We start from the raw sequence: 18,772 nt of genomic DNA on the forward strand, positions 1-18,772 counted from the left end.
AAACAAAAGGTCGATGCATTGCACTGATTCCGAGGACTGCTCTTTTTGGGCCCACTGTGAACTTGTTGATTTTACCATCTTTCTGTGAATAAAGAAAGCAGGATTAAATGAAGAAGTAAATGGAGATGTTTTAAAACTTTTCTATAGTGTCAAAACAACGCAAAGCATCATGTGTACAATTAAATCAGTTTAGTGCTGTCCTGATTGCCAAAAGCAAGTGCTGTTAGCAATGGCCGATGCAGCAGGAGACAGAACTGACTTAATATTCATTTTTTTAACAAATTGAAGGATCCTTTTCGAATAGTCATGTGTCCTGGTGTTTTGACAGTTATTAAAATAATAAAGACATAATAAAATGACTGCCACATAAAGCCAGTTCAGTAGCTCCTCTAACACACCAGTACCGAGCACAACCACTAAACACGTGACTGCACCCTCTTTACCAGAGCAGGTATGTAAAGCACCTCTATAGATGGAACTAATCCTTTTTTCAAATTCCCTGTTGTAATAGTTAGTGAGTGGTCATAGCAACATGTAACTTCAACTAGTTGGACTAGCCTGATTAACTCACTCTTACACTTATACATTTTTTTTACTAGAATTTAGGAAAGGATTCTGTTGTGCCCTTCAACAGTCTCAAGTAATTTGGGTGGGGAAGCACAGAATGAAAGGGCAGGCATTGTCTAAAATGTTTGAATTTAGCAGGAGCTCAATGAGTTCATTAGTTTGTAGATTCCAGTGGATCTCATTAAAGGGGATATTGGTTTAAGAGGATCTGTTTTATATAGTTATAAAAAGATAAATAGTTTACAGATTTGTCTTGCATGTGTTGTAAGTAACAGTGTGAGGAAGTTTGCACTATGTATGTTGAAGCTGCTCTGCCTTGTATCTTATTAATACTGGCTTTGGAGTCTGTCTGGTTGTCAATAACTGTTCTCAACCTGAGGCCTCAAAATGGAACAGGAAGGTTGATGGCAATGATATGCTGTTACCTCTGAAACCAGTGCTGCAAATCAAGTACAGACCCTCTGCCAACACCAGAACAGAAATATGTCTTAGATGAGGAGTGCACAGCCACAACAATTTTCTGCCAGGCTTCTCTTTAAGACCAAAAATTGTGTAAATGGGGCTTTCTGGGGGACTCTTTTTTAAAAATTGTCAGCAACTCTGTTGCATATAAACATTGGCATGATTAGAGGGGAATTCCAGCAGCTGTTTACTATTTTTTTAAACCAGTTGTTTGCTTAAAATAATCTTTCTTCCATTTTACATTTGGTTTCCTCCAAATTTTTTGAGGTGGGGGATTTTGGGGGGGGGGGGGGGGGGGGGAACCGAGTCACAGATGGGGTTATTGAAGCCAAACTTTTTTTTACAAAAAAGTTGACAATTTTTGTAATAACCCTCAGTTATTCATTCTTTGAGAATGTTAAAATGAAGCTGTGTAAAATATAATGTAAAATAGTTGATAGTACTTAGTAATATTGTAGGAAGGAAAAAATATTCTAGAAAATTCAATAATGCTTTGTAATTTAGGGAAAAATATTGTAGAACACTCAACTGTACTTCACTTCCCTGTATCTTCTTGAAATACAGAATTTCGGTGAACTCCAGCTGGTTTGGTGGGGAAGCTCATGTTTTTCATCCTGCTGACTTTTTTTAATGCAAATTGGCTGGCTGTTTACTTGGCCTGATCTTTGGCCTGTCTGTGTGCTAATTAATGCTACAAAATAAGTATTAGTTCCAATTATTTAGGATGGAAAGACCAAGCAGTATATATCCCTTGTATCAAGTTCAAATTGAAATGAGGCAAATAGGTACAGCTTTGAAACAACCCCCTTAAATTTGAACTAGGGAAAGATGGGTAGATGAAATGAGATTCTGGAGCATAATAATGCATTGCTTTTTTATTTGATCTATACTTTTGTATTAATTGGAGAATTGATAACTGCTAGATTTATAAAATGAATGTGCTCATTAATTGTCTAAGTGTATGTATGCTTTACAACTTGTTAATTGCTTTCATAGACAACTGAATAAAGATATTTGTGCAATGTATGTGTCCAGTTTTATTTCAGACGACTGGACAGTCGATAATATAAAAAAGGAATTGGTAATTCATCCTTGTGCAACAGGAAAGTAGAAAAAGTCTTCACTGTGATCCAAGTAAGTGTAAAATATCCTGTGTTGTCATTAAACGTGTTTGTCTGCATTTTTGGAAGCAGAAGGGACACATGGTCTCAAAATTTAAACGGCAACAATTTAGACCAACATCTCTCTGCATTTTATAAGGGGAAGTGATAACACTGAAAGATTTGTTGAGGGTGGTGGGAGGGAGAGACTGAAGATGTTTGAAGAGAGCTTTTGAGGTAGGATGGTTTTGGAAGAGAATTCCAGAGATATGGAGTTTAGTCGCTGAAAGATTGATCTCTTCCAATTGTTCTAGGAGAGGACCAGCACATCAACATCTGGTAACTTCCAGGAGAATTCCTTTAACCATGGTTCAGAATTTTGGTATTCTAATTCCTGTGCCATTGATGCCTGTCAGTGTAAGGATGACAGGATTAGGCTACGGTCTAATGATCTCTTTACACTGAAAGGTCTACAGATCAAGAATGGTCAGGAATGAGGTACTGGAAAGCTGCCATTGCCCATCTGTATCCCATGTGGGATAGAATGTCATTTAGGTTAACCCTAACCCTATCTTCGCTTTAGTAAGGGGGTATCAAGGGATAGAAAGCAAAGTGGACTACAGTAAAGAAGGAAAGGGTAAAGACAGCCAATATGCATTGGGCATGATTTGCCAGAAAGTTTAGAACATCAGGTGAGAAATTGAGGGAAAATAGCTCAATACAGAAGGTCGTATTAATGTCTTTGTTTTGCAAATGTATTCTGTGATAGAAGCTAATAAGAAAATAATAGGAACAGGAGTAGGCCATTCAGCCCCTCGAGCCTGCTCTGTCATTCAGTAAGATCATGGCTGATCTTAATTCCACTTGCCCATCTTATCCCTTGATTTCTGTTAGTGTTCAAGAATCTAATGATCTGTCTTAAATATACTCAACGATAGCATCCACAGCCCTCTGGGGTAGAAAATTCCAAAGATTCACATCATTCTGAAGAAATTTCTCCTCATCTCAGTCCTAAACGACCGACCTCTTATCCTGACACAAATGTGGTTTATGTTAGGCCATTTGAATTCCATAGGCCAAAGCTGAGCAAGCAGGATATGTGGCCAGCTTGACGGCAATTTAAGTATCAAAGGGTATGTGTAATTAGTTAGTTTGGAGACAAAAGGGGGAATTTCAATCCTAAAGCACGGGTAGGTTTGGGGGGGTTTTAAAGTGTTTAAAAATTTGAATCCTGCCCCCTGCTCCAACCTGCCCGTGTCTTGTTTTAATGGGACAAGATGGGGGGGGGGGGGGGGGGGGGAGGAGCCAATTGAGCCACAGGGAATCCAGTAGTTAAAGGGAGGTAAATGCCAACTCCTGAGGGTGGGATACCTTCACCCCTCTGACCCTGCACTATTATTTCCCATTGACCTTTCCCCTGCCCCCACTAGATCTTACCACTGAGCTCTGAGTGCTGCACCTCCCTACGCCTCTGAATTCTTCCCCACCCCAGATCAGCCCCTCTTCCTACCCTGCCCCCCTGTCCCCAGAGGTCAGGGCTCAAACTTAACCTCTTCTCCAGTTTTCCTCATCTAACTGGAAGCCAAGCCTGTCAGTCAGGCTGCCTTCTGGGTGGGAACCTGTCAGTGACATCCCACATGCACTGTGGAGTTTTAACTGCATAGTTTTCCAGGAATACCCTGATTTCTGGGTCTCCAGTGTGCCACCCTGCTCCCAGCAGGTCAGAAAGTTAAAAGTCCCCCTAACAGGTCTGTTTTAAGTTACTGTTATAGTTAAGATGTGATAATAACCATGCAAAATCTTACTGATCAGAAATAATATACCCTTATTATGTGAGAATATACATTGTGCAACATTGCAGGGCAATTTTCTGAATTTTCAATTTCTGTAACGACAAGAGCACGTCAGAGATTTGGAATTCTGCAGCGAGTAATTCACCTCCTAACTCCCCAAACCCTGTCCACCATTTACAAGGCACAAGTCAGGAGTGTGATTGAATACTCTCCATTTGCCTGGATGGGTGCAGCTCCAATACTTAGGAAACTTGACACCATCCAGGACTGAGCAGCCCGCTTGGTCGGCATCCTTTCCACCCCTTTAAACAGTCTCTCCCTCCACTACCGATGTACACAAGAACGCAAGAAATAGGAGCAGAAGTAGACCATATAGCCCATCAAGGCAGTTCTGCCATTCAATACAATTATGGCTGATCTGGGGCTTCCATTCCACTTTCCTGTCCACTCCCCATATTCCTTGATTCCCTGCAAGACCAAAAATCTATCTATCCCAGCCTTAAATGGATTCCATGATGAAGCATCCACAACCCTTTGGGGTAGAGAATTCCAATGATTCACAACCCTTTGAGTGATAATTTCTCCTCATCTCAGTCCTGAATGATTCACCCCTTAACCTGAGGCTGTGTCCCCATGTTCTAGATGCCCTGACCAGTTGTAACGATCTCTCAGCTTCTACCCTATGAAGCACTTTCAGAATCTTGTATGTCTCAATTAGATCGCCTCTCATTCTTTTAAACTCCAGAGAATATAGGCCCAATTTACTTAGCCTCTCATCATAGGACCTCCCAGGGACCAATTTAGTAAATCTTCGCTGCACTGCCTCCAATGCTAGTATATCCTTTCTTAAATGTGGAGATCAAAACTGCACACAGTATTCTAGGTGCAGTTTTACCAAAGCCCTGTATAATTTTAGTAAGATTTCTTTATTCCTGTACTCCAAAGCCCTTGCATTAAAGGCCAACATGCTATTTGTCTTCCTCATATCCTGCTGCACCTGCATGTTAACTTTGTGCATTCCTTGTTCCAAGTCTCTCTCAACATCAACATTTACAAGTTACTGCACAGTGGCAGCAGTGTGTACCATAAACAAGATGCACTGCAGCAACTCAGCACCTTCCAAACCCATGACCTCTACCACCTAGAAGGATGAGGCCAGCAGACGCATGGGAACACCACCGTTTCTTCATTGTCGCTGGATCAAAATCCTGGAACTTGCTCCCTAACTGCACTGTAAGTGTACCTGTACCAGATAGACTGCAGTTGTTCAAGAAGGTGGCTTACAGTCACCTTAATTAGGGATGGGCAACAAATACTGGCCTTGCCAGCGATGCCCATATCCCATGAAAGAATTTTTTTAAAAAGTAAATTTTAAAGTTTTGACTTTCACCAAAGAAATTAAAGAACTTTCAGCTCACTGATTATGGGCATTGATCGACTTGTCAGTATCATAGAAGAATGAAGCTGTTTTGTAAGAGCCCTGAATTGAATGAATTTAAAAATTCGAATTCAGCAACATCAGTCAGTGTAAGTAACCAACCATAAAGATGATAAATTATCTATCTCGCAAAGAACAGCAGGTTCCAAACAGTTTGCAATTACTAGGGTGAAACGATTTGCACATCGAGCAAAACATAATTTCCTGCCACTTCCTTAGCAATAACCTGCCCAGTGACATTCAGTTTGCGTTCCGCCAGGGCCACTCGGCTCCTGACCTTATTATAGCCTTGGTTCGAACATGGACAAAAGAGCTGAACTCGAGGTGAGGTGAGAATGACTGTGCTTGACATCAAGGAAGCATTTGACCAAGTATGGCATCAAGGAGCCCCAGCAAAACTGGAATCAGGCGGAGAACACTCTGCTGGTTGGAGTCATACCTCGTGCAAAGGAAGATGGCTGTGGTTGTTGGAAATCAATCATCTGAGCTCCAGGATATCACTGCAGGAGTTTCTCAGCATAGTGTCCTAGGCCCAACCATCTTCAGCTGCTTTGTCAATGACCTTCCTTCAATCAGAAGTGGGGATGTTCATTGATGATTGCACAATGTTCAGTACCATTTGCAACTCTTCAGATACTGAAGCAGTCCATGTAGAAATGCAGCAAGACCTGGACAATATCCAGGCTTGGGCTAATAGTGGCAAGTAACATTTGTGCCACACAAGTGCCAGGCTATAACCATCTCCCTTTGACATTCAATGGCACTACCATCGCTGAATTCCCCCACTATCAACATCCTAGGGGCAACCATTGACCAGAAACTGAACTGGAGTAGCCATATAAATACTGTGGCTACAAGAGCAGGTCAGAGGCTAGGAATCCTGCGGCGGGTAACTCACCTCCTGACTCCCCAAAGCCTGTCCACCATCTACAAAGCACAAGCCAGGAGTGTGATGGAATACTCTCCACTTGCCTGGATGGGTGCAGCTCCAACAACACTCAAGAAGCTCGACACTATCCAGAACAAAGCAGCCTGCTTGATTGGCACCCCATCAACAAACATTCACTCCCTCCACCACCGATGCAGTGGCAGCAGTGTGTACCATCTACAAGATGCACTGCGGCAACGCACCAAGGCTCCTTGCACCTTCCAAACCCGCAACCTCTACCACCTCAAAGGACAAGAGCAGCAGATGCATGGGAACATCACCACCTGCGAGTTCCCATCCAAGTCACACACCATCCTGACTCGGAACTATATCGCCGTTCCTTCACTATCGCTGGGTCAAAATTCAGCACTGTGGGTGTACCTACCCCACAAGGACTGTAGCGGTTCAAGAAGGCAGCTCACCACCACCTTCTCAATGGCAATTAGGGATGGGCAATAACTGCTGGAATAGCCAGTGATGTCCACATCCCATGAATGAATAAAAAAAAAAATTACCACTGGCAGAGTCCTTTTGCAACAAGCAATGGAGGGGAATCCCAATCAGTTGCACGTCGACGTAATCTGTCATTGTCATCTTATTAGCCAATCAACAACTTCCAGGGCAAGCTCTGACGTATGAGATGGTGGAGACAGACCTTTTGGTGATTCGTGAATCGCTGGAACTATGCAAATAAAAATATAAACAGCAGGAGGAAGTGACAACTTTTTGCACCTGATTTGCAGTCTGAGTTGTAAATCCCATCAAAGCTAGTGTAATAATTAAAACTTCATAATCGGTACATTCAATTCATAGTCAAATCACGTCAGCCTGACTAAGAAGAGAGACAGTGAACTAGACCTGAACGTGTGCGGAAACATTTCCCTTTCGATAAAAGATTGGACAGTGAATGATGGAAAAGTTCAATTCCTCCATGGATTTCGGTTCGGCCTCTGGAGTGTCTGACCAGACGGAATTGTCGCGGATGATCGCCGTGGAGCAGCAGAAGGCTCAGTTCCAATTGAAGGTGCACAACTTCACCGACGTGTGCTGGGAGAAGTGTGTGGATAAACCAGGATCTCGGTTGGACTCGAGGACTGAGGCCTGTCTGGTCAGCTGTGTGGACCGCTTCGTGGACACGACGCTGGCCATTACTAACCGCTTCGCCCAGATGGTGCAGAAGGGTGGTCATTGAGTTAACATTTTGGTCGCGGTGCCTCCCAGTCAAGGGGCGAACCCAGCCTCTTATTGAATAGAAACAAAAAGGTATTTTGTGGATGATTTAGAACCAAGGCGTTTATTGCTGTAATATCGAAACCACCGCCTGCGACTTGTCTGAATTTTGTACATTTTTTGAGCTTGCTTCAGTGTCGTACAGAATGACTGTCCTTCCCAAGGTCATTTCACCAACTTCCTGCCCCACTCTCTATTTAAAATGCATTCAGATCTTGTGTAATTTCAGAAAATCTTATCTTCATGACTACCATCGTGTGCTCTCCTCAGTTGGCGTTGCACGGTCATGATTCTGCCACTATTCATCTACATTATTAAAAAAAAATCTAAGAACGAACTTGTGTTATACTGTGCCTTTCATCTCAGGATATCTGGAAGCGAGTTACTACCATAGGACGGCCATTCGACCTGTTGTCTGTGCAAGCTCTTTTTATTCTTTAATGGGATGTGGGTGTTGCAGGCTATGCCAGCATTTATTGCCCATCTCTGCCCTTGAGAACGTGATTGTGAGCTGTCTTATTTGAATCGCTGTAGTCTAAGTGGTATAGGTACACCTATGGTACTGTTAGGAAGGGAGTTCCAGGGTTTTGACCCAGCAACAGTGAAGGAAGGGCAATATAGTTCTAAGTCAAGATGATATGTGGCTTGGAGACAACTTGCAGGTGGTGTTCCCATGTATCTGCTCCCATTGTCCTAGGTGGTAGAGGTCACGGGTTTGGAAGGTGCTGTCGAAGGAGCCTCGGTGAGTTGCTGTAGTGTATCTTGTAGATGGTACACACTGCTGTCACTGTGCATCGTTGGTAAAGGGAGTATCGATGAAGTGGGCTGCTTTGTCTTGGATGGTATCAAGTCAATTCAGCTAGTCCCACTCCTCTGCCTTTTCTCCATAGCCCTGCAATTTTGTTCTCTTTAGGTGCTTATCCAATTCCCTTTTGAAGGCCCCAATTTAATCTGCCTCCATCACAATCTCAGTAGTGCATTACAGATGCTAAACACTCATTGCATAAAAACGCTTATCCTCATGTTGCCATTGGTTCTTTTGCCAGTTAGCTTGAATTGGTGTCCTCTGGTTCTGAACCCTTCTGGGAATGGGAATAACTTCTCCCTATCTACTCTGTTCAGATCCCTCATGATCTTGAACACCTCTATCAAATCTCCTCTCAACCTTCTCTCAGGAAAACAGTCCCAAATTTTCAAATCCATCCATGTAACTAAAGTCCCTCATCCTTGGAATCATGCTCATAAATCTTTTCTGCACCCACTTCCTAAAGTGCAATGCCCAGAATTAGTTGAGGCCGAACCAGTGTTTTATGAAGATTCATCATTGCATCCTTGTTTTTGTACTCCATGCCTCTATTATTTATAATCCCAGGATCCCGTATGCCTTTTTAACCACTTTCTCAACCTGCCCTGCCACTTCCACAATTTATGCACATATGCTCTCGGGTGGCTCTGTTCCTGCACGCACCTTAGAATTGTACCCTTCAGTTTATATTGCCTGTCCTCCTCCTTCATACCAAAATGTATCACTTCACACTTCTCTGCATTAAATTTCATCTGCCACATGTCCACCCCATCTAACAGCCTATCTATGTCCTATTGAAGACTATCACTATCCTCACAGTTTATACTTCCAAGTTTTGCAATATCTGCAGATTTTGAAATTGTGCCTTGCACACCCAAGTCTAGGTGGTTAATATAGATTAAGAAAAGCAGTGGTCCTAATACTGACCCCTGGGGAACCCCACTATATACCTTCCTCCAGTCTGCAAAACAACTGCTCACCACTGCTCTGTTTCCTGTCACTCAGCCAACTCTGTATTCATGCTGACACTGTCATTTTATTCCATGGGCTTTAACTTTGTTGGCACTTTATCAAATGCCTTTTGGAAGTCCATGTACACCACAGCAACTGCATTGCCCTCATCAATAAACTTAAGTTAATTAGACATGATTTGCCTTTAACAAATCTGTGGTGGCTTTCCCTAATTAATCCGCACTAGGCAGTTTATGTATATTTGAAGTGTAGTTAGTTGATACAGCATCTCTTATGTCCACCTGTCGGGACTTTGGTTTAACATCAGATCTGAAATGTGGCACCTCTGCCAGAGCTGCACTCCCTTACTGAGAAGAAAAAAAGAATTGCATTTATGTAGCGCCCTTCACAACTACAGGATGTCTTAATGAAGTATTTTTTTTGAAGTGTAGTCACTGTTGCAATGTAGGAAATACAGCAGCCAATTTGTACACAGCAAGCTCCCACAGACGGCAATGTGATAATGACTAGATAATCTGTTCTGGGAGGTTGATTGAGGGATAAATATCAGCCAGGACACTGGGGATAACTTCTCTGCTCTTCTTTGCAATAGTGCCATGAGATCTTTTACATCCGCCTGAGTTGGTAGACGGGGCCTCATTTTAACATGTCACTGGAAAGATGGAACCGGCAATTGTGCAGCACTCCCTCAGTGCCACACGAGTGTCAGTCTTTGTTTTTTTCTGTGCTCAAGTCCTGGAGGCAAGGCTGACCACCCTAATGGTAATGTGCCATGCTATGTGACCCATTAAGTATGAAGCCCCCAGCATTATTTGCAGAACCAGAAGACTTGCAGCAGTAATTAAGTCCACAAGGATATCGAGCTTTTTCCCAATCTTAGCAACCGCACCTCAAAGCGCTGGCTGTGGACTTCAGTGCTGTTCCAGCAATGAAACACATACCTGCATCCCTCCACTGACCATCTGATGTAGTATTGCTGCTGTTTCAGTAATGCCTGCTCTCCACAACACATCCCATTCACCTGCCAGCCCCTGTGCTCGTTCCTGGTCCACCAAAGCCTTGTATTTAAAATGTTCATCCTCGCATTTAAATCCCTCTGTGGTCTCGCCCCCTCCCAATGTCTGTAACCTCAGGCCTTGCGACCAATGTTACCTCTAAATCTTTTTTGTGCTGGGCAGATTACAAACTCCTCTGAACACTACTTTCTTGTCTATGGACAGACTACGTTTTAAAAGGCACTGAACTGCTGTAAAGTTGTGAGCAGACTGTTTCAGTGTGGGATACATTCCCAATTGCTGCACGGCCGGATCTTATGGGATATATTGCCAGCGTTTCTCCAATTCTGCCCCCTGTTCTTCCTCCACTTTCTTTACTGCACCATTGGCACCCATGCCTTCAGCCGTCCAGCCCCTTATCTCTGAAATTCCCTCCATAGACCTCCGTCTTTCCTTTATGATGCTGCTTAAAACCTACCGCTTTGACCAAGCTTTGGATCAGCTCTCCTAATGTCTTAATTGGCTCGATGTCAATTTTTGTCTGTTAACATTCCTGTGAAATGCACTGGGGTGTTTTAATACTTTAAAGGTGCTATATAAATGCTAGTTGTTGCAGTCTTTGGCTGTTCCCACATTGTTGGTAGTTAATAATGTGATTTGTGTCCCCACCCCCCACAGTTAACATCTGAGAAGCCAATTGCAACATTCCTGGTGCCTCCAGCAGACAAAACTTCAAGAGACCCACACATTATCCCTGCCTTTTCCTTCTCTCCTTTGTGTCTCTTGCTCCTCATTTTTCTCCCCTCCTCTTTCTCTTCCGCCTCCTTTATCTTCTCCTCATACCTTCACTCCTCCCATCATCCAACCTTCTCGCTCTTCCCCCCCCCACTGCACTTTATTCCTGTTCCATTATTGATGTGGACATAGGAATTTATAATGGAGACATAAAATTAAAGATGGAATCTATGATCTTAAAATGGTTGCTGAATTACACCATGAGCAAAGCCCAATTACCCTCTCCCCCTAACCTCTAACTCTGAAGGTCCCCCATGTAAAGTGCCACTTTAATACGAGGACATTATGTTTTTCTTAAGTAGCAGCAATCTTCCAAAAAGGTAGAAAATATTTCTTACTTTTTTCCCAAAAGCAAATTTAACTATCTGCCCTTCACATGCCTCCCCTGCCCTCCCCCACAACTATTACTGACAAATCTGATTTGACGGGGGGCTTTGGAGTGGCAGGACTTGGGCTTCTTAGATCTGTCTGCTGCATTGAGACTACCCTCTACCACTAGCAGCACAGCATGTTAATATAGTGGCATAAGCATCATCATGTGCCATCTCAGAAGTGAGATACTGGAAGGCTAATAGTGAAGGTGAAGGTTCTACACTTTGAAGGCAAATGGTCCTTTTGGCTTCTTGTGAAATTGTGCCGAGATCTTCTGTGTCCTGGTTTTTCAGCTTATCCTGGCAGCAGTCCTCACCTCTGTTCAGGAACATTATAGAATCAAGTAGGATTCCAATACTTGGGCCATGAAAATCAGCAGTGGTGTCATTGGGTCCTGTACAACGTTGGTGTGAGACTGGCAGAATCCACGGTAAAAAGCAAGCAGCTGGGTGTGCCAGCTCTCCGTCACCTTCAGAATTTTCTGGTGTGGACAGAACCTCCTCCTGTCCCTGTCTCACTCAGGACATGGAGTAGTTCTTGAGGCCAGTACACTGAGCGAGATGAGATGTAGCAGTCTTTACTCCTGAAGATTGTCCCAAGATGGGTCGATTATACGTAGGGCTGATAAAATTGTGTCCTCTGAGAAGGTAGAGTGGTAGTGCGTGGGGCAGGTAGGTGCTGGAGTTGCGGCCTCACATCAGCTGTGGCTCAGTTTGTGGCATTCTTGCCTCTGAGTCAGAAGGTTGTGGGTTCAAGTTCCACTCTAGAGGTTTGAGTACAAATAATAGTGGCTGTGGTACTGAGGGGATTGCTGCACTGTTGGAGGTGCCACCTTTCAGATGAAATATTAAACTAAGACCCTGCCTGCTTTCTAAGATGGATGTGAAAGATCCCATGACATTATCTTGAAGAGCAGGGTAGTTCTTGCTGGTGTCCTGGCTGATATTTATCCCTCACTCAGCATCACAAAAACAGATTATCTGGTCATTATCACATTTCTGTTTGTGGGAGCTGGCTGTGCACAAATTGGCTGTCCCATTTGCCACATTACAACAGTGACTACACTTCAAAAATCCGTCTTTAACTCAGGAACTGCCTTACTGAGATAGAATCATAGGGATAGAATTTGATTGGCCCTGTTTTTTTGGGTACGGGGGTGGGGGGGGGGTGGGGGCCACAATTTGCAACCTGCCCACACCTGTTCAGATTGAGGTGGGCAACACACAAGATTTGTGTACCCACCTCATCTGAATGATTGTGGCACCAGAGCCAATGCTGCTCTCGGCTCCTGAATGTTGCCAGTGAGCTCTGCAAACAACAGGAGGCCCCAGCAGCATTATTTGCGGACCACGTAGTCTAGGCAGCCTGCTCTTCTTAAAGACAGGCTGTCTCTCAAAGGAAGATACAACAAGACTTGGACAACATTCAGGATTGGGCCAGACAATGACCATCTCCAACAGGAAAGAAACCTTCAACGACATTACCATTGCTGAATTCCTCACCATCAACAGCCGAGGGGTTACCACTGACCAGAAACTTAACTGGACCAGCCATATTAATACTGTGGCTGCAAGAGCAGGCCAAAAGCTGGGAATTCTGCAGCAAATAACTCACCACCTGACTCCCCAACACCTGTCCACTATCCACAAGGCACAAGTAAGGAATGTGATGAATTATTCTCCACTTGCCTGGCCGAATGCAGCTCCAACAATACTCAAGAAGCTGGATACCAACCAGGACAAAGCAATCCTTTGATCAGTACCCCATTCACCATCTTCAACATTCATTCTCTCCACCACGGCACACAGTGGCAGCAGTGTGTACCATCTGTAAGATGCACTGCAGCAACTCGCCAAGGTTCCTTTAGCAGCACCTTCCAAACCTGCGACCTCTACCACCTAGAGGAACAAGGGCAGTAGACACATGGGAACACCACCACTTGTAAGTTCCCCTCCAAGCCACACACCATACTGACTTGGAATATGTTGCCATTCCTTCATTGTCGCTAGGTCAAAATCCTGGAACTCCTGCCCTAACAGCGCTGTTGGTGTACTTACACCACATGGACTGCAACGGTTCAAGAAGGCATCATCTTCCCAAGGGCAATTGGGGATGGGCAATAAATATTGGACAGTGCAAAGGGCTGCTGACGACCAACTGTTGCAGACTGGCACACTCCGAAGTCTAGGACAATGTGCTGAGGGAAGCACTGGATCACCAGACTGATTCCTGGGATGGTGGGACTGACGTATGAGGAGAGATTGAGTCAGTTAGGATTATATTCGCTGGACTTCAGAAGAGTGAGGGGGGATGTCATAGAAACCTATAAAATTCTAACAGGACTTGACAGGGTGCATGCAGGAAGGATATTCCCGATGGTGGGGGAGTCCAGAACCAGGGGTCATAGTCTAGGGATATGGGGTAAACCTTTCAGGACTGAGATGAGGAGAAGTTTCTTCACCCAGACAGTGGTGAGTCTCTGGAATTCGCTACCACAGAAAGCAGTTGAGGCTAAAACATTGTATGTTTTCAAGAAGGAGTTAGGTATAGCTCTTGGGTCTAAAGGGATCAAAGGGTCTGGGGGGAAAGCGGGAACAGGCTACTGAGTTGGATGATCAGCCATGATCATAATGAACGGCTCGAAGGGCCGAATGGCCTACTCCTGCTCCTATTTTCTATGTTTCTATGTAAAGCTTGGGGCAGCTGCTACAAAGGCTCAATAGGGAAAGGCCACTATGTAAGCCCCTCCCGCCGTAGTATACCGAAAGAACGGAAGCCATGTAAACCCCTCAGGCTGTATGCAGCAGAGAATGTTTGACATGGAATGTAAAAAGTACATTGTAAATATAACTTGCAATTTTAAGTGTAGTGAGGCACCTCATGTACTGTAGTGAAAGAAACTAATCAGTATTGCACTATATGTAATCCAAATTTCAACTGTTATGTAATGTATTTTTACAAATTTTGTAAATAAAGTATATTTTTGGAAAAAATGTTGGGCTTTCCAGCAATGCTCACATCCCATGAACAAATATTTTTTTTAAATGGGCTGGTTGTGATGGGGTCCATTGCATCCAACATTGCTGAGAACATTGAGGATGACGGCATGTTCCTGCCTTGTGACCCCTCTCACCTCCCACCTCGTCCTCATCCTGCTAGCTGGCAGGTGCTGATGGTGTCACCAAGGCCATCGTGCTTCCCATCCATCCCCCCCTCCTTTCATCACACCAACCTTCCTCTTCTGAGTTCCTGCTTTCAGACACTCAAGAACTGCCACCTGCCCAGCCACAGGAGCCCCAGATGGGGGAGAGAGCAACAGTACAGCGCTGCGGAAGGGGCCCCGTCACTTGATCTGACACTTGCAGCCACCAGCTCAGATACTGACATTGCACCTACCTTGGAGGCTAGGATAAGTTGGGATCAGTACATGGTGAGTTTCCAAGCACAAATGGGCTACAAGCAAGTCAGGGGTAATTAATGGGTCATTTGCCAGTTCACTGGAGGTAAAACTTACCAGTCCTGATGTCTCCTTCTTTTGCTCGATGTTGACTTTTGTCTGAAACTCCCGTGAAGTCCCTTGGAATATTTTACTATATTTAAGGTGCTATATAAATAAATATAAGTTGTTACCTATCTGTATTCCCATATCTATTTGGTATTTTACTCCATTTAGTTTCTTACGGTCCAAGGAACAAGTAACCTCGTTATTCCTCCTGCCAAAAACAATTACCTCACACTTCACTATGTTAAATTTGATTTGTCATTTATCTGCCAACACTGCAAGTCAATGTATGTCTTCCTGTATTTTGATGCAGTCCTCCACATTATGAGCTATAACACAATTTGGAATGATCTGCAAATTTCAATACCATACATCCAATTTCTGAGTCAAAAACGTTTCTGTAATTGGGGAACAACAGTGAATCAGCACAGATCTCTGCAGGACACCATTTCCCACTTTTCTGCCAGTCGAGGAAGCCTCCTTTAATTCAATAATGCTGGTTAAGCATGTGTTACGATCAGGTGAGAAAGAGGTCTAGGGTTCCCTTTCAACCTTCACCTGGTCTTACTGTAAGTGTTTAATTTTAAACACACTGTTTTTATCTCCCCCTTGGTGCATCCTGGTTCACTGCTTTCCAATTATAAGGCAAAGAAACCAGCACAAACTGGGTTTCTTAAGTTTAAAGAAGAAAAGTTTAAATTTATTAAACCTAAACTTAAACTCTAATTCGGTTGACGCCTACGGATACACAACGCGCCCACGCTAGTGTGCATACATGATACATGCATGCAAATAGAGACAGAAAAGAGTAGAAGAAAAATAAAGTGGAAATGTTTGATGCAATATCTGAAGAGATTTTGTTATGGTTCTTCGAGCTCACTTGATTGTAGGTAGATCTTGCTTTTTGTTGGGGCCCAGGATTCTTCTTAAACCTTGTTCACTGTAGGAGACCTCTCTCTTGGGGATCATGTGTCTTCAGTGGATTCAGAGGCTTGTGAAAAAGAGATGGGAGCAGACAGGAGAGATCTTCTCAATCCAGGAGCAAACAGACTTTTTCAGTTCAAACTGTACAATTCAGAAAAACCCAGGTTGCCAAGTAGGTTAGTCATGTGATTAACTGGTCTGACCATGTCTTGGATTGTATCCAATCACTGGGGTCAAGCTAACACTTTTTAACCAGCAGATGTTACATCACCTCTACAAGGCGTGGATTTTGGACTCTTCCATTTTGTACTAACAGGTGTCCTCATCAAAAGCAAAATACTGTGGATGCTGGAAATCTGAAATAAAGACAGAAAATGTTGGAAATACTCACCAGTTCTGGCAACAGCTGTGGAAAGAGAAACTGGAAAAAGCTAGAGATAGAACAAGTTTTAAGCAAGTTCAGGGCAGGAAAAAGGGAGGAAGATCAAAAGGGAAGGCAGGAGAGATTAAAGGATAAAACAGATGATGGTGCAAGGAGATGGTAATGGGACAAGTAAAGAAACAAAAGTTGAGTCTAGAGGAGGAGTAAATGGGAATAGCAGATTTATTACCAACAGCTGCTGTCTGGAAAAATGAAGGCAGAGGTTATATTCTGAAATTGTTAAACTCAATGTTGAAGGCTGTAAATGCCTAATTGAAAGATGAGGTGCTGTTTCTCGATCTTACACTAAGCTTCATTGGAACACTGTAGGAGACCGAGGACAGAGAGGTCAGAGTGTGAATGGAGTGGAAAATTTAAATGAAAGGCGACCGGAAGCTCAGGTTTTGCTTTCAGACTGAACAGAAGTGACTTGCAAAATGGTCACCCAATCTGCATTGGGTGTCCCCAATGTGGAGGCGACCGCATTGTGAGTAGTGAATGCAGTATACTAAATTGAAAGAGGTCCAAGTAAATCGCTGCTTCACCTGAAAGGAGTGTTATGGGCCTTGGACAGTGAGAAGGGAGGAGGCAAAAGGGAAGGTGCTGTGGGAAGGGGAGGGGGTGACTGAGGAGTGGAGCAGGGTCTCATGGAGGGAACGGTCCCTTCGCAATGCTGAAAGAGGCAGGGAGGGGACGATGTGTTTGGTGGTGACAACGCTGGAGGTGGAGGAAATGGTGGAGGATGATCTGTTGAATGTGGAGGATGGCGGGATGGAAGGTGAGGACAAGGGGAATCTGGTGATTCTCGTGATCCTGGGAGGGAGGGAAGGACTAAGAACAAAACTGCGGGAAATGGAACTGACATGGTTCGCAGAATTGTTACAGCACAGAAGGAGGCCATTCACCCATCGTGCCTACACTGGCTCTCCAAAAGAGCAATTTACCGAGTGCAACTCCCCCACCTTCTCCTCGTAGCCCAGCACATTCTTCCTTTTCAGGTAACAATCCAATTCCCTCTTGAATGATTAGAATCAACCTACCTCTACCACACTCTCAGGTAGCGCATTCCAAATGCCTACCACTCAGTGCGTGAAAAAGTTTTTCCTCGTGTCAAAGAACAAAGAACAGTACAGCACAGGAACAGGCCATTCGGCCCTCCAAACCTGCGCTGATCTTGATGCCTGCCTAAACTAAAACCTTCTGCACTTCCGGGGACCGTATCCCTCTATTCCCATCCTATGCATGTATTTGTCAAGATGCCTCTTAAACGTCGCTATCGTACCTGCTTCCACCACCTCCCCCAGCAGCAAGTTCCAGGCACTCACCACCCTCTGTGTAAAGAACTTGCCTCGCACATCCCCTCTAAACTTTGCCCCTCTCACCTTAAACCTATGTCCCCTAGTAACTGACTCTTCCACCCTGGGACAAAGCTTCTGACTATCCACTCTGTCCATGCCGCTTATAACTTTGTAAACCTCTATCATGTCGCCCCTCCACCTCCGTCGTTCCAGTGAAAACAATCCGAGTTTATCCAACCTCTCCTCATAGCTAATGCCCTCCAGACCAGGCAACATCCTGGTAAACCTCTTCTGTACCCTCTCCAAAGCCTCCACGTCCTTCTGGTAGTGTGGCGACCAGAATTGCACGCAATATTCTAAGTGTGGCCTAACTAAAGTTCTGTACAGCTGCAGCATGACTTGCCAATTTTTATACTCTATGGCCCAACCAATGAAGGCAAGCATGCCGTATGCCTTCTTGACTACCTTATCCACCTGCGTTGCCACTTTCAGTGACCTGTGGACCTGTACGCCCAGATCTCTCTGCCTGTCAATACTCCTCAGTGTTCTGCCATTTACTGCATACTTCCCACCTGCATTAGACCTTCCAAAATGCATTACTTCACATTTGTCCGGATTAAACTCCATCTGCCATTTCTCCGCCCAAGTCTCCAACCGATCTATATCCTGCTGTATCCTCTGACAATCCTCATCACTATCCGCAACTCCACCAACCTTTGTGACGTCCGCAAATTTACTAATCAGACCAGCTACATTTTCCTCCAAATCATTTATATATACTACAAAGAGCAAAGGTCCCAGCACAGATCCCTGCGGAACACCACTAGTCACATCCCTCCATTCAGAAAAGCACCCTTCCACCGCTACCCTCTGTCTTCTATGACCGAGCCAGTTCTGTATCCATCTTGCCAGCTCACCTCTGATCCCGTGTGACTTCACCTTTTGTACTGGGCTGCCATGAGGGACCTTGTCAAAGGCTTTACTGAAGTCCATATAGATAACATCCACTGCCCTTCCTTCATCAATCATCTTCGTCACTTCCTCAAAAAACTCAATCAAATTAGTGAGACACGACCTCCCCTTCACAAAACCATGCTGCCTCTTGCTAATAAGTCCATTTGTTTCTAAATGGGAGTAAATCCTGTCCCGAAGAATCCTCTCTAATAATTT

At 44.2% G+C, this 18,772-nt stretch overlaps 1 protein-coding gene across 1 annotated transcript; it reads left to right on the forward strand.

Moving 5' to 3' along the window:
- Positions 1–7,146: 7,146 nt before the first annotated feature.
- On the forward strand, positions 7,147–7,855 carry timm8b (translocase of inner mitochondrial membrane 8 homolog B (yeast)). The gene has a single exon (XM_068019488.1). It carries the CDS (start codon positions 7,196–7,198, stop codon positions 7,478–7,480), a length of 285 nt encoding a protein of 94 aa, XP_067875589.1. The 5' UTR covers positions 7,147–7,195; the 3' UTR covers positions 7,481–7,855.
- The last annotated feature ends 10,917 nt before the right edge of the window (positions 7,856–18,772 follow it).

Source organism: Heterodontus francisci, chromosome 41 (assembly GCF_036365525.1).
Source record: "Heterodontus francisci isolate sHetFra1 chromosome 41, sHetFra1.hap1, whole genome shotgun sequence".
In the NCBI taxonomy this organism is placed as follows: Eukaryota; Metazoa; Chordata; class Chondrichthyes; order Heterodontiformes; family Heterodontidae; genus Heterodontus; species Heterodontus francisci.